Source organism: Macrobrachium nipponense, chromosome 1 (assembly GCF_015104395.2).
Source record: "Macrobrachium nipponense isolate FS-2020 chromosome 1, ASM1510439v2, whole genome shotgun sequence".
NCBI classification, from domain to species: domain Eukaryota; kingdom Metazoa; phylum Arthropoda; class Malacostraca; order Decapoda; family Palaemonidae; genus Macrobrachium; species Macrobrachium nipponense.
In genome coordinates this window covers 116,575,276-116,598,163 of record NC_087200.1, presented here as the reverse complement: position 1 = coordinate 116,598,163, position 22,888 = coordinate 116,575,276, and the positions used below count along the sequence as shown (strand labels likewise).

Sequence of the window (22,888 nt, the reverse complement as noted above, 5' to 3'; positions counted from 1 at the left end):
ACTTGGAATTGTACAAGATGTCACTTAAAAAAGCTTTACGTATAGCTAGAAATAGGCCAGTGATGAAGAGAATCTTTTGACCCTAAAGAAAGTGCAGTTATAGTACTATGTATAGTAAGAATGTTGTGATAACGAGGACACATAGCCTACTTGGAATGGCAGAACTGTCATTATAGTACTGCACAACTATAAGAATTGGCTTGCATGTTGTACTATTATGGTCATATAATATGGTCAGATTTCTGTGACAAAGAGAATATGCTTAGACTTTTATGCACATGATACATAAAAATTGTATTATACCATTATTTACATATGTTAATCCCTTCATACGATAAGCAAACTTAATGTCTAGTATTTACTTGCCTGTAGGCATTTCCTATTATCTCTGGTACATAATAGGGTAAAAACCATAATTGTATTCTGTAGTTGAAGGTAAGATTTATTTGTTTTAATGTGCTTTGAGGCCTCCGACATTCATTGTGGTGGGAATTTAGTTTTTTGGGTTGGGGACAAACAAAACAAATGCCCTCAGAATTCCTTCTCTCCCCAAGTAACTTAACTTGGAGCACTATAAATTGAGATAATTGGGTTAAACTTAATCTCGCCTAAAACACTGGGTATAGTACCCCTTACACTAACTTAGGTCACTGTATCCTTATTTCTATAGTATTTGCTTTTACTTTAAAAATTTAAAAATTCCTGAATCAGAATGTAAAAGTATCATGGGGGTGTTGGATCACATCCTTGTATTTCACATGTATTTTTCCCCCAACTAAATCACAGCAAAATAAGATTCTAGTCATCAAATTAGTAGTTTAAGAGAACTAGAACCCCATTTTATTAAACAATTATGGGGGACCAAAGAGAGGAAAATTGGGACTTTTAGGGTATGAGAAAAATATATAAAATAAAGTGTGTCCTGACCTCCCCAAACAAGCCTATCCTACCTTAGAAGACTACGCATATAAATTAAAATAATTGGGTTGCTACTTAAACTCATTAGGACATGGGGTCCTTATCTGGCCAGGGGCTTCCCCTACCATGAACCCCCAATCTAACCTAAGCTAGGACACTACATATTAAAATGACTAGGGTTGCAACTTTAACCTAACCTGACCTTGTGCCCCCTCCACTAACATTATTTAGTTTGCCATGTCCTCGCATAGCGCATGGTGTAACTGTAAAAACTACGTACCATTAAACCTTATATTAGTCAGAATGTGAAAGTATCTTGAGGTGTTAGATTAGTACATCCATGCAGTACTTGAATGCCAAACTCCCTCTTAATTAGTGAAACTTAGGATAAAAGAACAAATCGGGTTTAAGCATTGTTCATGTAACCATATTTCCAGATAATAATAACAAGATGTTCCAAGTAGACTTGTCACCCTTCCTCAGTGCACTTAGGACAAAAAGCATCCAATGGAGCCAAACTTGCATGAATTTAAAAATTAGAAAGAACTTAGAAAAAGGTCAAGTGGGAAAGAATGTTCATAAATAAGTATGTCAGTAACATTATATTTGTGGTGAATATTATTATGATTTTCATACTAACCATATAAAGAGATTTAACAACAAAACAGAAAAATCCAGTGTCTAAAATTGCTATTGAAATAAAAAAATAATATACCTACTGTATTATGTATGTGGGGGTTCAAAGGGAGGCCAAAGTTCCTCTGGCTAATTATGGACCCTGTTTTCTTGGTGAGATCAAGTAAAGTTTGATTGGGTTGTGTTGCAACAATATTACGTACTATAACTTTGCTTTACAGTGCTTCGGTTGATTAGGTGGTGGGGGCCAGGTGTGCTCAAGCTTCCCCATACCCAGGTGAGGTCCTGGTGTCCTAGATTAGGTTAGGGTTTGTATACATCTTATGCAGTGCACTTTAGGTATTACTTGTAAGGTTCTTTGCAGCGTGCCTTCGCCCCCTAACTACAACCACTTTCGTTCCTTTTACTGTACCTTCTTACATATTCTCTTCACCTACTTTCCACCCTCTCCTAATAATTGATTCATAGTGCAACTGCAAGTTTTTCCTCCTGTTACACCTTTCAAAACTTATACTGTCAATTACCATTTCAGCGCTGAATGACCTCATAGGTCCCATTGCTTGGCCTTTGGCCTAAATTCTATGTTCAACTCAACTCAGTATAGACATACTTGTATTTTGCTTTTGTGCACCTTCCCCCCACCCAAAAACCCCCACTTTCCTACTGAACTGTCCTGTAATTGTAGGATATGAAGAGGGCATCCAATACCTAACAACTACTAATTTGCTTCCAAATATATATTAGAAATATTCAGAGTATACATCTAAACCTAAGAGATCCACTCAAATTAGGACCACCTTGAGATGGTGAGGGGGCTCTTCAATCTAGGAATTTGTTCCAGGGTTCAAACCCAAGAGTCTCTTACATTATATATATGTATATATATATATATATATATATATATATATATATATATATATATATATATTATCATATATATATATATATATATATATATATATATATATATATATACATATATATGTATATATATCTATATATAACTATATATATATAATATATATATATATATATATATATTATATATATATATATATAATATATATATATATATATATACACAGTGTTCCCCGTATTCGCGTTCTCTGGATTTGCGGATTCACTGATTCGCGGATTTCTCTCTGGACCCTATCTACCCACTATTTGCAGGGGATTCGCCTATTCGTGGGATTTTCTGGCAAAAATCGCCACCAATTAATGTATTTTGATGTTATTTTCTTGACTAAATACATTTTTATGGTACAAAAATGAATGACTAATTTTCAAATATTAATACTGATTAATACTATATTAGTAAGTTCAATAAGATTAAATGATATTACATAGTAAAAATAATAATTCTCTCTCTCTCTCTTTCTCTCTCTCTCTCCTACATAGATGTATGTTTTTTTTGTATGATAAATAATTGATTTACTATTTTCAAATATTAATATTAATGTATACAGCAATAACATCAATTCATTTAAAGAAATAATCCAAAGTGAATTAGTAAGATTTTAGTTTATAAATTTGAAAAATTATGTAAGAATGAAGGAAATCCCAGTCTTCTCTCTCAAACTCCAGGTACTAAAACTGTCAAACATACCAAGTAATGGGACAGAGGGGACGCAGCAGTTTGTCTTGTTGCCACCCAAAGTGTCATGAAAATTCTCTCTCTCTCTCTCTCTCTCTCTCTCTCTCTCTCTCTCTCTCTCTCTCTCTCTCTCTCTCTCTCATTTACTGAGACTCGAGAATTTTTATAGTACATGTACTATTTGTTTTTAATACTTTAAAATAATAATATTAATATAACTGTAATCACAAAATTCATATTATGTGATATTATTTTAAAGAAATACAACAATCTACCCATTTGACTCTTTTAATTAAGGATAACGCTCTCTCTCTCTCTCTCTCTCTCTCTCTCTCTCTCTCTCTCTCTCTCTCTCTCTCTCTTTTTGCCACACAGGATATGTATGTCATAGTGGTAACTCCTTCCCTCTGTTTCGCTGGAAGCGATATAAGTAATTTCTGAGAGAACAGAGAGATAAACACACTCTCTCTCTCTCTCTTTTCTGTTAATAATGATAATAATAATAATAAAACTGTAATCACAAAATTCGTATGTGGTAGTATTTTAAAGAGATAAAAATGACCTTTCCATTTCACTTACGTAAGGATAACTCCTCTCTCTTACTGTGATAAGATAATTTTTATGGTAGATGCATGTGTTTATTAATATTTAAATTCTTCCCTTCGTCTTTTTCTGTATCAATTTCCCTACCTTCTCATAATGCTTGGAGCTGGGAAACAGTGCCATACAATGGTCAACGAATTTAATGGTTTTTATGCAATCTCTCTCTCTCTCTCTCTCTCTCTCTCTCTCTCTCTCTCTCTCTCTCTCTCTCTCTCTCTCTCTCAAGTCCGTATGTATGTACGTACCTATATACCTTTAAGGGTACTAATGTTTAGGATTACTTTGAAGTTATATTGATACAGTCTCTAAGATAAATACATTAATATGATACTAATTTAAGGTAAATTTGATGTAGGATGTTACATAAGGTTTACATTTGGTGTTTCTGTTTCTTCCTTCTCTCTCTCTCTCTCTCTCTCTCTCTCTCTCTCTCTCTCTCTCTCTCTCTCTCTCTCTCTCTCTCTCTCTCTCTCTCTCTCTCCCTTCTCTGGAATAGATATGTGCACTTATGGGAGGGGAAATATGTGTTGCCTATAGAAGTTCCTTTCAATCTATTGATATCGTAAGGAGTTATTACCTCTCTCTCTCTCTCTCTCTCTCTCTCTCTGTATTGGCTGTTTTATATATTTCTAATGGTAAAATGTTTAAGATGACTTTGGAATGATATTAATAATACCAATTCAATGGTATCTTTGATGTAGGATGATACTTTAAGTATACATTTGGTATTTGAACTTTCAAGATAGGCAGATATGGGCATTTTTAGGGGGGAGTTCTAACTATTCGCGGGTTTGCGCTATTTGCGGGGTCCCTGGTACACACCCCCCGCGAATACGGGGGGAACACTATATATATATATATATATATATATATATATATTATATATATATATATATATATATATTATATATATTTTTTTTTTTTCTTTAGTCTATAAGAAATTTGTTGACTCACGGGCATGAACCATCATGCCAAAAAATTCAGGATGCACAGTGAAGCCTTAGATCACACTGCCACCGCAAGAGGATAAGTTTATGCCGCCCCTCAACTACAAATACTTGTCGCTCTCAGGTGTTCATTGTTTTGGAGTCGGCATCAACCCGCCTCGGTAACTTTGTAGTGCTTTTGTCCACAGGTAGCCATTATGTGAGTCATATCACATTCCCATGATTCATATACATACATTGAGCTACAAATATTCCTTAATATCTAATTTGCTCTACCTCGGAATTAATATATTTTCATATATGCTAATAAAGGGGAATTTTTTAGTCTAAGAAATTTGTTGACTCATGGGATAGTGTGTGTGTGTGTATATATATATATATATATATATATATATATATATATATATATATATATATATATATATAATATATATATATATATATTGTATGTATGTATTTGTATATATACTCACATATGCGACTTTTGAAGCCCTAATCTTGGAGCTAATTTTAAGTGGGTTGCATCTACACGAAATATAAAATTTGAGTATGTAATAATCAGATGTTAGTATCATATGATAAAATACAAACATTATAGATATGCATCTTTTCCATGGATATTTTACAAAGTTTTGTTTTACTTCACTGCATCCAATAATATTATATGTATTTTCATATTACTATTTGTTTGTATTATAAAACACAAATATAGCAATCAATGTTTTGTTTTGGAAATCAGCTGAGGGCGATTGTGAGGTAAGTTTGTTTTGCTGTGTTGAACTCAAATCAGAGCGACTTTCCTGCCTCTATACTCTTGTCTTTTTTTTTTTTTTTTTTTTTCTGTCCATCTGCCTGTGGTGTTTTTGTATGGTAGCACTGCTTACATTCACGATTATAAAAATAACATCCTATTTCGAATATTAAGGTGGTAATTCGCATACAGTAAAGTTATTAAAAAAACACTTTCAGTTGCAAATGTACTCCCAGATATCCTTTTATTTACCTAAAACTTACACATAGCATAACTATCTAAAGCCCGGGACGCAGTGTTACCATACAAAAACACCACAGGCGGATGAACAGATGAAAAAAAACAGAGTATAGTTAGCGTAAATGAAACACAAGATACACTATTGATATGAGACAAGGTTATTTTACGTTATATAAAGTGTTTTCAAGTGGAAATATCACTTGAATGAAATTATTTTATTTTTTTTCGTTAGTAGATGGCGCTGAGGGAATGTTTATTTCGTAAACAAAACTCAACATTCCGTTCGATATTTTCAATTGATCTCGTCAGAATACTACAAGCTTTACGTATTTATATTTTATTGGAGTGAAAACAGTAAAAGGTGTTCTTTTCATTCCCAATAGTTTTGATTAAAACTCATTTTTCTCAAATTTTGTTTACGGTCGAGTTTGATGGTACTATACCAAAGTTTGTGGAAGTTTCATTCACGTTGCCGATGTATGATAATAGTTGTTAGCCTATCAACATTCTTTCCTCAACTTCCGCTAAAACTTACAGATTAAATTAGCAGTATGTGCCCTTGCCGATCTTTTATCCATAGCGAGTAAGGCTATAATACTATTATCGTGCATTGGCAACAAGGATATAACTCCAGTAAACTTATGCCATTAAACACAACCATAGATAAAATTGAGAGAAAATTATTTTAAACAATACTTCAGGTCTTGAAAGAACACATTTTACTATTGTTTCATGCCTATAAAAGATAAGTAACGTAATGATAAAGTTCGTACTACAATGAAATGAAGTGAAAATAGCGAACGGAATCATGTAATATTTTTACGCAATAAACATGCCCACAACGCAATCTGTTATGAAAAAAAAAAAACTTTAGTTCGCAAAACGTATTAAATTCATATTTCGACTTAAAAACACGTCGCATAATGACAAATTACCTTGTCTCATATAAGTAGAGTATCTAGATATTTTACACTAACTAGAAGAAAGGCAATTCACTCCGAAATAAGTTAAATACGGAGAAATTAACTCGTATTCACCATCAGCTGATTTCCAAATCAAAACACTGACCGCTCTGTTAATATTTTGATTCAATAATATGAGAATACGTACAATATTATTGGATACTGTAATGTATAACTTTTTAAGAGAATCAGAAAAGGTGCAAATTCATTGTGTATTTATTTCGTAAATATACGTAGCCCTCAGCAGCCTGACATCGCTCAATTAGGTGTGCTGATGTATGTCCAAATCTGATTCCCGTTTCGTAGGCTACTGTATTCGTATATATACTATATAAAAATCATGTACCACGATATCATCATCGTATAGGCGAGGCTAATTTGCTAAATGTTATTCAGTTTCTCTTTGTACTAAAGCATCATAAGCCAATGTGCATTGTACCTAGAGAATTAGCTGAAATTAATAATTAGTATGCCATACATGTATAAAGTACGTATTGTGTAGTGTAGGCTAGCCTACCCTTTATATAAAGATGGTACTGATTACCTCAATTTATCACTGGTTGTTCATAACCAATTGCGGTAGCCAATTGCAGTAGTAAGTCGGCTACTACCTGTAATGTAAAAATATATTATTCCGATTCTCATTAACGCAATTTGTAATATAAGTATGGTAATTATTTACTATTGTACGATGGTTGAAATTCCACTTTATTAGCATATATGAAAATATATTAATTCTGAGGTAGAGCAAATTAGATATTAAAGGACATTTGTAGCTCAATATATGTATATGAATCATGGTAATGTGATATGACTCGCAGAATGGCTACCTGCGTACAAAAGCACTACAACGTTACTGAGGTCGAGGGTTGATGCCAACTCCAAAACAACAAATACCTGAGAGCAACAGGTATTGGTAGTTGAGAGGCGGCATAATCTTTATCCTTTTGCGGTGGTGGTGTGGTCTAAGGCTTCACTGCATGTCCTGAATTTGTTGGTTCGATGGTTTGCGCCCATAAGCCGACAAATTTCTTATTGACTAAAAAAAAATTACCTTCGGTTAACATATATGAAAATATATTAATTCTGAGGTAGGGCGAATTAGATATTAAAGGACATTTGTAGCTCGATGTGTGTATTAGAATCACTGTAATGGGACATGACTCATATAAGGGCTACGTGCGGACAAAAGCATGACAATGTTACCTCCTGTCAGTGTGGGAGTCTTTGTAATCACTTGGTAAGTTGCTTATATAAAAATGGAATTTTTATAATAAACTGAGGTTTATATATTTATACTTACCAAGTTTTAAATACAGGCATTCCCCTGTTATATTGGGACCGAGTTCTGGTAATCAGCACCATAAGGCGCCAATAATAGAGTTATAGAGTTATTGGGACAACCTGTCCCTTGCAGTGCTATGAGCGAAATTTTTAATCTAAGCTGCCGTTTGTGTGGAAACTATATCTATGTAATTACTTGGTAAGTATATATAAAACTTAATTTTATTATAAAAATGTAATTTTTTGAAAGACCTTTGCAAGTAATGGATATAGTACTACAGCCTCAAAGGGAGAATCATCAAAGATTCTTTTGTCAATTGGGGATTGTACTTCAATACCTTACTTTATAAAAAAAATAATAGCATGTTACATGTAATAAAGGAGTATGATGGTTAAGAGGAATTTTCATCTTTTGAAATGAATTTACAAACTCGGCCATTAAAGAGATTGGCAATTTTTTTATTCAAAAGCTTTTTACAATCGGACTTGGAAATTGACTCAGAATATTAATGTCACTGTTATGGTATTTCCAGTGTTTTATTTATTGCTAGTACTGTAAGTTTGCAGATGAATGACTACTTTTGCAAATAGTTCTGAGTGGGACTTTTACTATTATTCAAATGACAACAACCTAAAAGTATTTTATACCCACAGATGGAACCTGCATGAGGGATAGTGTTACCAGCCCAAAAATAGTTGCCGTAACTGGAGGTTTTGTTTCTCTGGTTCCTGGAGATTGCAAAAAGATTTGTTTTCAGCTTGGCTATCTGTATGCTGCTGCTCAAGATGGTCGCTTTTGCTACTGCTTAAATGATTATTCTAGTAAGTAAATAATGTTCTTATTTAATTGATACTGTGCTATGATAAGATTAATATATATATGCTTTTTATCATTATCATTATGGTCAAATGTTTTGTTTTTGTCTTTCAACTATCTTATAGTTAACAACAATTTAAAAGTTTATTAGAGTTTTTTTTTATACAATGTTATCCAAATTACAGTGCCACTTTGAATCTGTAGCACTGTATTCAGAGAATCCTAGAACGATGATAGTGTTCATTAGTCATTTTGATGAAGTTACCTAGAGTTATTATGTGTCTAATTATCTTGATCTGGCTCAGTATTAGTGATATAATATTTTTCGTCTTTCCTCCCATGATTTAAAAAAATAAATTACATAAAATTGAAAATCTTACACGTGTAACATTTTAGACACCTTGTTGAGTACTTATTTATATTTATGGGATGCTCTTATAGAGAAGTTGTTGCCTTTTATAGGCTTACACCTTAGTTCAAATCATGAAAAGAAGATCGTGCCACTGTAGGTGGCAAAAGATCCTTTGAACTGACTAAAACACATCTTCCTCGATGGCCCAGCATTTTGGTGGATGGCAGGTATGGCTTAATTAGTGCAAGAAAGAAGTGGGTAATGGTGTTCAGCTTGTTTTTTTTTTATCTTGGAATGTGGGACCACACTCTCTCAAGACCACTTTAGAATACTTTGATGAGGAGTTCTGTGGACATCTGTTTGCCTCTATTTATGATTCTTGTTGCTCTATTATTGGACTAATATTGCAATGGCCACCGCGAGGAAGGTTGACCAGGTTATTTATTCCACGCTGTGTGGTAAAGGGTGCATTTTGTATGGAAAAAAATTTGTAAGATTTTCCCCTCAGTCATGGGTCCAGACTTAGAGGACTGGCAAATCCAAAGGGACTTTAGGTAAGGAGTATTATCAAGTTATTATTATTAAAAGCCAAGCTTTTAGATGAGTTGAAAGAGCAAAATGCTACGAGCCCATAGGACCCAAAACATGAGAAAATTCTGTATTAATTTATTTTTCCATATTTTATGTATTGATCCTGTTGGGTCTTCAGCAGCTGACTTACATCGTACAGTAACAGACAAAACTGAAATCTCAGAGAATTTCTTATCAGTTATCTTGGTATTAGATTCTGGCACTTCTGGGGTTTTGGCTCATTATGCACATTGCATAATAATTTCCATAATTCTGATCATCCTTTGCATTTAGATTCATGCCCCATACAATTCCTCTTTTGGTAACTACAGTCAACCCCTGTATTTGTGTTCTTGGGGACTCACCTATTCACAGATTATTCTTTGGACCATATCTACCCATTATTCGTGGGAAATTTGCTTATTTTCAGGTTTTCCAGCGATAAATATTCTCTAATTTGTGTATTTTGAGGTTGTTTTCATAACTAAATACATTTTTATGATAAAAAATTATTTACAAATTTTCAAATATTAATATTGATTATTATTGTATTGGTAAGTTTAATAAGATCGAATGATCTCAAATAATAACTCTCTCTCTCTCTCTGTAAGAGAGAGAGAGAGAATTTTTTTTTATTATTTGAGATCATTCGATCTTATTAAACTTACCAATACAATAATAATCAATATTAATATTTGAAAATTTGTAAATAATTTTTTGTAAATAATTTTTTGTGTGATAAATGATTACCAATTTCCAAATATTAATATTTATGTAAACAGTAATAATATCAATTCATTAAACAAAATACTATAGTGAATTGGTAAGATTTTAGTTTTTAAATTGAAAAATTATGTAAGAATGAAGGAAATCTTTCCTTTTAGATCCAGGTACTAAGCTGAGGTCTGGTCCAGAGCTGTCAAATATGTCAAGCATTGTGACAGGAGGGGAGCGTGTTGCTGACTAACGTTCATGTAATCTCTCTCTCTCTCTCTCTCGTATCTCTCCTCGGTCTCTCTCTCTCTCATCTCTCTCTCTCTCTCTCCACAAGATATGTATGTCATAGTGGTAACTCTTCCTCTGTTTTGGCTGGTAGTGTTTTTGGCTGGTAATATCTTTTGAGGGCATTACTACATTTTATGATAAAATAATAATTTACAGTACTAATTTTCAAACAATCATAAGTTTATTCTCTCTCTCTCTCTCTCTCTCTCTCTCTCTCTCTCTCTCTCTCTCTCTGTTATTGGCTGTACTATATACAGTGGTCGGGGGATGTGTACCAGACCTCCCACCCCGCAAATAGTTAGAACCCGTGAATAGTTGGAACCCTTTAAAAAATGTAAAACTGCCTAAAGAAAAACCTACAATAATGTTTATACCTGATTTTTTCAATAGTTTTATTACAAAAATTGCATTTTGTGGAGAAATTGATAAAAGAAACCAGGAATTTGTGGATATTTCTCGTAGAAAAATACTGCAAATAATGGGGGGGGGATATGTTCCAGAAAGAAATCCATGAATGCGTGAGCCCACAAATCTGGAGAATGCAAATATGAGGGACCCACTGTATGTTTAATGGGAAAATGTTTAAGATGACTTTGAAATTATATTAATATAATAAAAAAATTTATGCAGTAATAGGATAGTAATTTAAGGTACTATATTTGAAGTAGGATGTTATTCAAGGTATGAATTTGTTTTTTGAACTCTCAAGATAGGCAGTTATAAGCATTTTTAGAGGGGGTGTAAGTATTTGCAGGTTTTAACAGTTCGGGGTGGGGTAGGTTCTGGTACGCATCCCCCCGTGAATACCGGGGGTCCACTGTAGATATTGGTAACTTTTAATAGTCTTGTCATTGTGCTGTGATGTTCAATACTCCACACCTTTCTTAAAGTTTATTCCAGCTGGGCCAAATTATGGAATGATTGTGTTACTCATATAGTTAGAGTGTTGGAACTACAATTCAAATTTGGTGCAAATGTTTTTTGTTGAACAGGGTGATGTTGGTCCAGCTTCATAGTTTGTAAGTATGGAGGAGTGATAATGGTAGTTACATTTGACATCTGCGAGGGTTGCATGAGAGAGAGAGAGAGAGAGAGAGAGAGAGAGAGAGAGAGAGAGAGAGAGAGAGAGAGTGAGCGAAAGTGTTGTTGGGTTGAGAGTTTAGATGTTTTTGTATGTTTGATATGTTGTGTTTCGTGGTTGGTGATGTTGTGTGATAGTATGTAAGTGTGTATGTGTTTTTCTGAAGAGTGCGAGTGAGTAAGCAATCAATCGAGAGAGAGAAAGATTGTAATTGGTGGGAGAGAAAGATCATAGTTGGGGGATGGATAATGAGGCGTGGTTTGATGGTGGCGTAAGCGTCTAGCTTGTCTGTTGGAGAAGTGGCCAAGTATATCAATGGCGAGAGTCCGTTACGAGATTCGTGAAGAGTCAGTAAGTCGGAAAAGACGGTCAGTCAGAAGTAGCCAGTGTTATTTGGTGTTTTCTTGGTTGATAGGTATTGATGTTGCATGGTTCTTGTGTGTATGTCTGTCTGGTGATTGTTGAGCTGAAGAGGTTTGTTGTACTTGATTTTGCATTTTGATGGTTTCATGAGTTGTCTGGTGGTTTGTTGTGCTGGGTTTGATTCGTCATGTTGTTTTTGAGTTGTTAGTATTTGTTTACGTAGTGTTTGGGGTGTTGTTTTTTGAGTAGTTGTATGGTTTTGGTGCTTGTCTGTCTTGGGTAATGAAATTCAGTGGTTGTTGTGTCTCGAAGACTAGCCTATATCCAGCGGACGGCACAGCGCCTAGCCCTGAGTATCTTGAGTCTGAGGTGTACTCACCTCAGACTCAAGATACTTGTGTTTTGTGTGTTCTGTATTTCGGTAAGCCAACCGTCATGCAGGGATTTAGTAACGCGAAGAGGAAATTATGGCAGAGGGAAAGTTCGATAGTCAGTACGACTAAAGTAACTGTGGGGAGATTTGCTTGCTTTTGATCCTGCCACATTAGTACCAATATGCTTTTGTATAAGTAACTTACCAAGTAATTACTTAGCTAAAAGTTTCTAGTATCGCCAAGAGGGCTTCAATTTGTTTCTGATGGCTGTAATACAGTTGTTAACTGCAGCTTTGTTTTGGAATTTGTATTTGTTCCTACACGATACATAAACCATCGGTCATATACGTTGGGAATTACTCTTGATGAAGCTGGAAAACAGCCATTAAACTCTTAAACAAGGTGGTTAGGCAGTAACTACCATATGGTAGGTGGGAATACCTGACTGCCCAGCTGTAAACATTCCAGATTGTGTTCAGGCATCATGCAATGCAGACGTGTTTTCATGAGCTCTTTGCCTGACTGTCATTGATCTCTTTTGCCTTGTGTTTTATTTATTAATATATAAGCCCACATCTTGTGATAGCCTTGTGTAGGCTGTTTCCCCTAGCTTGTGTGTCTCAGGGTAGGCAGCCAATTACTTGACATTTGCTCCCCTATCATTCACCCTCACACCCTCTGCTGTAAGGGCATGACAGTTAAATCTTTTGTGACTTATGCTGAGTGTTGCTCTTTGCTGCTTGCACTCTGGGCAATTTTGCTGGGAGAAAACTTCAGGCTGAGCACCTGGTGTCTCTGTCTCAACTGAGCACCTGGAGAAGCAGGGAGGAGATTCCCTCCAGAATTCCTACGGGGAGGCACTGTTCTCTCATTGGCTCTTCCAGATCATAGGGTGGGAACTGATTTGCATTCTCCTCTGGTGTCTCAAGTTTCAGGAGCCTTGAGGGCATGTCCTCTTGAGGCCACGCTCTCGGTCCCGGTTTTAGAAGTCTATGTCTAAGACTGGTCCTGTGCCTGTCCCTTCTCAGTTTCTTTAGAAGCCAAGAGGAGACCGCTCCCAATTGTCATTCTTACGAGATTCAGGAGTTTTGCCAGGCACTTGGATTCCTTGGAATTGCGAGCACTCAACTGATAAGTTCTCAAGTGCCAGGGATTCTGCGGAATCTAGAGTGCCTTTGAAACCTGTGCCAGAGGGTTCACTCTTTGGTCTGGTTTAGGCACAGAACGAGGGTAGGTGCCAAGACATGTTGGGATTAAAACACCATCTGCCAGCTCTGCTGGGTCAGGTCCATCCTTTGTGTCGTGGACCTTATGGTACGAACACGTGGGATAGCAGACACAGTGTCACCCTTTAAGCTTTCTTCTTGAGGGGCTTTGGCCCCAAAGCAGGCTAGAGCATTTAGGGAGGAAAGCGATAGTTCTTGGCAGATGAGTACCGCTTGTCCAACCCCCAATTGCGTTCACACCCTTGGCTCAGCTTACTTTCCACACCAGGGCCCTGGTCGCTTTTGAGCGTTCAGTTCGGGTCGGCTCTGCTTGTTCACCCCGTTCGCCACCTAGACCCAGGTTCAGTTCATGTGATCTACTTGGCTTGACCTGCTTGGATTAGCTGAATCGAGTGCTCGACTCTGTTCGTTAGAACTTTCCTCTCTCATCAGGTCGGTGCTTTGATCCTCAGATTGTCTTGTTGTGCCTCCAAGTACTCGAAGAACCCTTCCTTTGGTTCTGTCGAGGTTCTCCCTTCAAGGAGGGAAAATTGCCCCCTGGAAAGCCTTAAGGGTCTTCTTCCAGGTGAGAAAAGGTGTTTCGAAGGGGCGCCGCATTCCTTGCTTGCTAGACCATTCTCGAACAGATGAAATACCTTTTCTCTGGACAAGGAGTTCATTCGGGTCGAGATGCCCAATCTGGCTCTCTTTCCCTCAGTTGCCTTGACAGGGTCCTGTGCTGGCTGCAGGTTGTCCTATCTCTGCTTCGCTCGAACTCAGGGTCTCACAGTGTTTCTCCTTGCCACAAAGGGTATCCCCTCTTGCAACAAGAGACAGCGAGCCAGGAGGACACCTCTATGGTTTCTGTCCAGGCTGTCTCCTATGAGATCTGTGATCCCTCACTCCTTTAAGGCTTTGTCTCCTCAGATGCGATCATTCCTAGAGAGGACCCTGCCTTCTGGAGACCAGGGGCAGGGTGTTTGTTCCCTACCCAGTACCAGACAGCAACCTGCGGGCAATTCTGGTTGCTAAGAAAAGGGACATTGTCCTAATTCGGACCTCCAGCTTTGTAAGTCCTGAAGTTGTCTCGACCCTTAGGAATAGACTTTTATTCGGTTCTGCCTCTCTTTCAGAGAGTGGTAGATACTGCAGTAGTCAATGAACGTGCCAGTGCAACTGCCTTGTCCTCCGGCAATGGCCAAGACCCTTGGGTCTTAGTAACTGCAGAAACACCCAGCCTTCTTTCTCTTCTGAAAAAGTGCACATACGTGTGTCTCATTCCCCGACCAGCTCTTCCTCACTCCCTAAGAAGTATCAGTCTTCAAAGGACAATTGGGGACACATCCAGCCTTCTTTCTCTACTGAGAAAGTGTGCATATGTGTGTCCCTTTCAATTTTCTTTCTTATTGGAAGAGGGCAGAAGGAAGGAGATAGGAAAGACCACTCTTAACATGCATTCTCAAACTGCTAGTGTTTTGATGAGGAGTTGTCCGTCGAGTCTTTGAACTTGATGATGACATAGCGGAGACCCAGTAGTAGATATCCTTCAGGAAGAAGTACTCGCTATCTTCGGGGCTTGGCCATCTTCCATTGAACTTCCGTTCCGTCTCCTCTCCTGTGTTCCCAGTTGAGGAGCAGCCAATTTGTCTAGAGCTAGTCGTCTTCAGTGTCCTGTTATCAACATAGAAGCCTACCCTCGGGGCAGCTTCAGTTTGCTCTCTTCAGTGGGGAATGAAGGAAGCCTGCTTTGAGTCCTTAATCCTCTTTTCTCTCTTGAATGATGAGGCAGGATTTAGGCTGGTGCTTGATCAACTGAAGCCTTTAAATATGCCCGCATATTCTCCTCGCAACATGCCTCTGTTATCAGATGTGCTGACCAAATAATAGGCATTCTTTACGTTCCCCTCCCCAGAGGACTTTGTTGTTAACATTCCATATGAGATGCTTCTTTGTCCTGTTAGAGTGCTGCGGTGCTATTTGAAGAGTACTCGACATCTCTGGCCTGACTCGAAGAATACTATTTCTTTCTGGCTTTGTGAGACGGTCAGGAAAGCGTACTCTGCCATGGGCGAAGACAACACATTTACCTTTCATCCTAGAGTCAGGGGCATTGGTCCAACCCTCGGTTCCTCAGGTACTGAAGGTGGACGTGTTCTTGACAAAACACTTTTACTCCCGGCTACCTTCGGGATATTGCCCACAAGTCCTTGGACGCTTTTTCCTTGGGACCTGTGGTGGCTGTTTAACAGGTTGTGTATCTTACTAGACTCCTTTAACAGGATGTACGGTTATGAATGTGCATATTAATGAGAGAGTGAATGGCTCTACCTCTTCTCCTTTCACCCTATTCTTTTTACGGGCAGAGAGTGGACAAGCTGTTACATGCTGGATCTGGCAGCCGATACAGATAAGTCTATTCATCAAGCTCTGTATCTATTTTCTTTGATTAGATTATAGAACACATATCCTCTTTGTCCCCCTAGCAAGGAGAGGAAGGAGGCCTTGACATAAGAGAAACCCAATGCTTGTATTTGCCTTATCATCTCCAACATTACAGGTTTTTTTTTTTGCCCTTTCATACGAGGTTAAGTGTTCCTCCCTCATAATGGCCTAGAAGTCTAACCATTGATCTCGCAGTTCTATACTCTTATCAGTTGGTCATAGGCTTGGTTTCCTTCCTCACTCCATCAACCAGAAAGAAAACCCAGGTGTGGCAAACTCCAGTCAGTTCATAGAGTCTCACTCAGATTCCTCCATCCAAAACCAGTGTCTTCCTAATGTAAAGGACCGATGGTTTGCATATCGTGTAGGAACAGATCACAATTTTTTAATGTAAATTGTATTTTTCCTAACTATGCAAGCCTGAGGTCCTTTACATTACACTTAAAGCCACCTTATGCCACCCCTCAATCTGACACCAGGGTCAAAAGCAAATTGAAATATTATGTCTGGTAGGGACAGGACTCCCAACTACCAGATAGGTAGTTAATTGCCTAACCACCTTGTTTGAAAGTTCAACAGCCGTTTTCCTACCTTCGCTGAAAGTAGTGTTTCCTAATGCAAAGGACCTTAGGTTTGTATAGTTAGGAAAAATACAATTTACCTTAAAAAATTGTGATTTGTTTAATTTTATTTTTATGTTTATTAATTTTCTTTATTATTTCTTAAATAGTTTTTAGTTCTTAATTTTATTCTTTCTTTTTCCTTGTTATTTTGCTTTGATAGTGTTTACTCCACTTCTCAATTTCTTAATTCTTATTGAGGTAATTTTCCCGATGGGGCCCTTGGGCGTGAATCATTTGCTCTTCCAAACAGGGTTGCAGTTTATATAGTCATCATTATAATATTGTTTGTGCCCAACTCTCATCTCTCGTAATGTCACTTTTGCATGCTCAGTGGTTGTTGTGGGAAGGATGGCTGAGTGTTCAGGTGGTGCATGTTTTAAGGAGAGAGTACTGCTGTTTCCTGATTAGTGAACAAAAATCTAAGTTTGGGACTTGTGGCAACCTGACAGTGAGCTTGGTATGGTTGATGGATTTGTAAGAACTTGTTTGTCATAAAACTTAGCCTCTGTAAAATGTCTGGTTGTAATTAGCAGAACTTCACCAATGTTCAAATTTTGTCTTCTTGTGCATGCAATTGTTTTACAGTTTTCTCCAATAATTCATTATGTGTAGAAATTAAGAGCTTTTTTATCTTTAGCTCTGACAACTGTAACCAACTGCACTTCACAGTGCTCAGATGGAAGCATTTGTGGTGCAACTAGTCCAGTACTTTATACATTGTGGAACGCAGTAGCAAGCAGTGGAAAAATAGTCGTTACTTTGAGCAACACAACTTACACCAAGGGACAAGTGAGTGTTCTTTTGTTTTAATTGTTTTCTTTGTGCTATTTCATGCTGTATATATTGTTCTCCAGTCTTTAGATATACATATGCCTAGCGAGAAAAAGTAAAATATTGTGAATTTGTAATACGCGACATCATTTTTATATAAGAAACTTATTCAGCAATTAATTAGCTAAGAATTTCTACACACAAGGCAGCTCGACTTTTGAAATTCGCAATAGCGACTTTTGTTAGGTAAGTGACTAGTTCTACCAACTTTCAGGGAAAGAAAGGAATAACTTGACCAAGAGCTCAATTTGTATCTGCTGGCAGACCACACACTGTTTTGAGAATATGGCTTGGTTGTGGATTCAAATTGCTACAGGCAGTCCACAGTTAATAGCGATCCGGTTTTATGACGCTAAAATCTGCGATTTATGGCACCATAACTGAGTTCCAGTTGGCGCTGATAATTAGAGTTATGGCACCATAACATACCTAACAGAGACACCATTAACAGGTTATAAGTGCCATAAATCGCTGAGTTTTGGTTAACGGCAGTTTTTGCTTATTAGCACCCCGCCAATAACTGGGGACTGCTTGTATCTTCCCTATCGGTGAAGTATTTTGCCTACAGTAGCCAGCACCATATGTATTTAGTTAGGTTTTCCAGCGAAACCTTAATTGGACAGTTCTCATAGTGAGATTCACCAACTTTTGACTTTCATTACGAGTTGACTAATGTCTGATTCTAACGGAAGACTAACTTCTCACCTGACTAAGATAGAGAGAGACTATAAAAGAAAAGCAGCTTCTAGAGCAGATGTTAATTCAGCAGTAGTGTGGATGTACCTGTTGTCTCTTCTCCTGCTGTTACGGACTCTGAGATCTCAGAGACAATGTTACGGTGTCAAAATATCCTGGAAAGGGTCGACACAGTGTTACGGCCTCTGAGAGAGGTCCGTTTCAGGTTCGATATGAAATAATAAAAAAAAAATTTTCAACACCAACAGTTGAAACTGGGGATACGAATATAGAAAGAAACACTAACACAACAAAGGTTTATTTACAAGCTTACTAACAAAGGTAAATGCAGAATGGTATCTCCTATTTACATAAAAAGACAGAATCTTACACTGCATGAACTGGGGGAACAGTGAGGCAACTCAAATACTTGCTAATCAATTTGGTAATCCGAGGTGGTGGCTTCTCCAAAAGTAGAGCGGCAATTGCAGACGTCCTCTTAACTCCGTATTGCAGAAATTAGTCTACTTGAAAGGCAGGAACTACTCAAAACCTGTAGCAGGACCTTTTCTTCTCTGAAGTCTGCTCGACATCGAGAAAACACGAGATAATTCGTCCACTCCTGAAGGCGACTAGACCAATATCCAACCAACTCTCGAACAACTCTTCTTTCGATTGATACTTCGTCGGTTCCTTCGTCTCTAGTCTCTCTCTGACGATCACTGCTGCTGATCTCTCACTGATAATCTGATCTGTGGCTCTTACTGAGGATATCTCTCTGTGACTAACTGGTGATCTCTCTCTTTTACGATCTCTTCCTTCTTCTACGATCACTGTTTGCTCCTCCTTCCTCCGTCGTATTTATACGGCATCCCGGGGGCGGGGCCTATGGCGAGTGTCACAGGTTCCCGAGATTGCTAGAATTTCTTAGATGAATCTAGACGAGGTATTGCATCAGAAATCGCGGCGTTTCTCACGACACATTCAGATATCACCTCCTCCTTTGCCTGGCTCTCATGCTTCCGAACCGATTGCTTTGCTAGCCTCAAGACAAAATTTGACCAAAAGCTTAAACCTGGGAGCAGGCATACTGGAAGCCCAAGGAAGATCGGTGGGTGTCTACTCACATGTAGTTGCCCTCTCGGTTGTACCTGTTGCATCCTATGTTGTGACAAAGGACAGCCACTGGAAAGGCGTCTCGGACATGCATAATGCCTCATCATATTCTGGAGAGTCCAGTCCTAGTACAGGCAGTCCCCTGTTATCAGCAATCTGGTTTTATGGGGCTTGTTTAGTGCCAGAAATTGGCAATTTTTGTCGCCGAAATGTACCAATTTCTGGTTATGAGCACGGATAATAGATTATTAGCAGTGATACATACCCATCAGAGGTGTCATTAGCACCAAAATCTGGTTATCGGCAATTTTTGCTTATCATCAAGCTGTCATAACAGAACTCCTGCCAATAACTAGGGACTGCCTGTAATAGGTGCCAGTAGCGCTTCTCAGGTGAGTCTCACCCTTTAAAGAGGCGTTCATTGTACAGGGACCAGTCTCACCCTCGTTCGTTGTACAGGGACCAGTCTCACCCGCTACCTAGCCAAAGCTTTTGCGAACCTTTACGTAACCCTCAACCTCTTGCAGGTCATGGGACAGTCTGGAACATTTTTCCCCAAATGATCACTAGTATGTGGCACCCAGGCACTCCTGTGTCTTATAAGCAATTAACTTCGTTTTCAAAGCGTCCTTCCTCTCATGAGCAGTCGGCAGCTTTTAAGCATAATCTTTCACTCTCTTATATTTTACAAGTAACATACAGGAAATGTAAATCAGTATTCGCAATGGATTACTTATGAGACATAGAAATGATCTACGAGAACTGGAGCACCTTAGGACCTTTGTCCGTGGCTGGCACAGTGTTGGGGGAGGAAGCATAGGAAGCATCCCTTCCATCCTTCTGTCTCTTCACCTTGGGGGTTACTAAGTATGTACCTTGGGTGCCCACCAGTATTTTAGTGTTGAGTTGTGGTTATAGTTTTTATATGGTGTAAGTGACAGAATTCTCTGGTGGTTCTTGTTGTGATACTGTGCGCTGGCAGGGGCAAATATTGTTGCCATTTTGGCCATTCGAGGTGTCCCTCACACCGAAGGAGTGATCCGATGGCTGACAAAGAATTAGGAGGAGCTTTGTTATGAAGTTCCCACGTGAGTAGAGGCACCCCACAGCTATACCGCCACACCACTACAGGTTGAGATGAGCGATAACCAGAGGCAGTATCTACCTGCAGTAGCTATCTCACCAGGTAGATGTCCATGAATCACCAACTGTCAGTGAGGATTCAGTTAAGTAATTATTGGGTAAGATACTTAATATAAAATGACATTGTTATAATACATAAAATAAAGTTTTATACATACATACATACATACATACATACATACATACATACATACAGTGGTGCCTCGTTTGTCGAACATTTCTTATGTCGAACCCCATTTTTCAAACGAAATTTTCGAGAAAATTATGTGTCGTTTGTCGAACAAATGCTCGTACTTTGAACTGATTGATTAACTAGTTTATAATTGTATTCGACAGCCTACTGGATCTTACAAGTTAAACTGTATTGAAAATTTTGGTTTCATTTATAATAGTTTAATGCTAACCATATTCGACAAAATAAATAAAAGTATAAAGCACTTAATATAAGATTTTAACTTCCAGTATAACATTTAGCATAAAAGATGTATAAAATCGTACGTAACCATGATCTCACGCCCAGCTGACTTGAGACTGAACGAGGGAGCTTATATGTTGAGGAGAGAAGAGAAGAGAGAGTTAAAATATTACTGTGTATATGTAAAAGCAATAACAATTCACGTAAAAATGGGAATTTCCAAATAAATTCATCGTAATGATAAAATATGAAAACAATCGGATGCAATACAGAAAAAAAGAGAGAGAAAAAAAGTCTTGATTGAACCAGTGTTCGGTGAGTCAAGTGAGACGGTCTGGTTGAACAACATTAACAAAATAGTAAATGAAAGAGCAAAGCTTTTCACAATAAAATTTAGCATAAACGATTAACAAAATAATTCATCATTGCAGTGATATACAGCTAACTTGAGGTAGAGGGAGGGACCGTTTATATTTTTGAAGAATAATGAATGAATGAGTTTAAGTTAAGCCTGGGTCACACATTGGCGATTTCAGACCGCGATTTTCGTAAAGGCTGGGTTTGGCAATCAATCTCCTATAGTCGCGGGCTTGGGCTAAAAAAGAAAGGTCAGCTGATATCGATTCCAGGACGACTTCCGCAATGAACCATTACAACATCATTGCGCAAGTTGAGATGAGATTAGGTTTTAACGTGGTCGAATGCGCAAGTCACCGATGATTTAGGCCACACCCACAATTAACGGTTTTCCCAAGGTCCTTTAAATATACTCCGAGTATATTTAAAGGACCTTGGGTTTTCCTTTTTACAGGACAGCGAGTTCCGTGAAGGCATGACGATTTTTGATTAATTATTTGCGATTTAGTTTCGTAATATTCCGACTTATGTAGTGGGATTGTACAGAGTCGTGAATGTGGATGCCACCATCTATATATAATCTAATAACTAAATCAATATTTTCCATTTATCTCCCATAGATTCAGTGTGTTTCAGAACCTCCATAAATCTTCTTCATGATCATATCGAGTTCTTGGTGTTAGCCGCTTGTGTGTTGCCAAATTTACTTTTTATTTTGAAAAATCCTACTGCCAGGAGTGAGGCAAATCGAGAGGACTCAGTGACACGAGGTCGTCTTCGTGATTATGTTAACTCCCCTTCAGGTTTCATTCATTGGCAGGAATCAATGATATACTAATAAAATGATAAAAAAATACATTTCATGCCTCAGAAAACTTGTTGAAAAACTATATACTTTTCCTGAATAAAACTTAAAATTCAAAAATATTTATATAATTATTAATTAATTTTCTTTTAATTAGTATTCAGTGGCATATTTATCTATATCTGAAGTTTTCAAATTATATCAAGAATACCTACTAAAAATCTTTTATACAATATATATTTTACTCGAAATAGAAAATTCCTTTTCATTTCTTATACTTGAGAACATGCTAAAAAAATGCAAATTTCATGAATAAAAGTTAAAATTCATCCTTACTTATATTACAGAATGTATTTTCGTTTAAGTTATACTTTTCAGTGTCATGTTTAGCTATATCTGAAGTTCTCAAATTATATCAAGAATTCAAAACTGAGGCAGCTGTGGGCAATTAACTAAGCCCTTGAATTACATTTATAGGCTGCCGACGCACTTGACACATTCTGACTCTGCAGCCCCACTGTCCATGTTGTGGTTTGCCAAGTACATGTCATATGTTGTACTGAATGCCGTAAAGGCTAAAGCACACATCGGCAAATAAAGCCCGCGACCGTCGTAATGGCTTGACTTTATAACTGTTATAGACCTTGGAAAAAAAGGAAAATCAGCTGATTACGACAAAAGTACGACGCTCGCAATGTCGGCCAAAGAAACAGATCAGCGCCTGCCCTATGAGCCTCGCAGAGGCCCAGGAGGACTTTAATCTTTTAAAAATCTTTACT

At 37.6% G+C, this 22,888-nt stretch overlaps 1 protein-coding gene across 2 annotated transcripts in view; it reads left to right on the top strand.

Annotated features, from left to right (window-relative positions):
• LOC135219572 (polycystin-1-like protein 2) overlaps positions 1 to 22,888 on the top strand; it is a 444,330-nt gene that overhangs the window by 3,762 nt on the left and 417,680 nt on the right. For both annotated transcript variants that reach the window (XM_064256448.1, XM_064256449.1), the window contains exons 2-3: positions 8,590 to 8,757; positions 17,405 to 17,556. In XM_064256448.1, the coding sequence (XP_064112518.1) occupies positions 8,590 to 8,757; positions 17,405 to 17,556 (320 nt within the window). The remainder of the gene's footprint in view (positions 1 to 8,589; positions 8,758 to 17,404; positions 17,557 to 22,888) is intronic.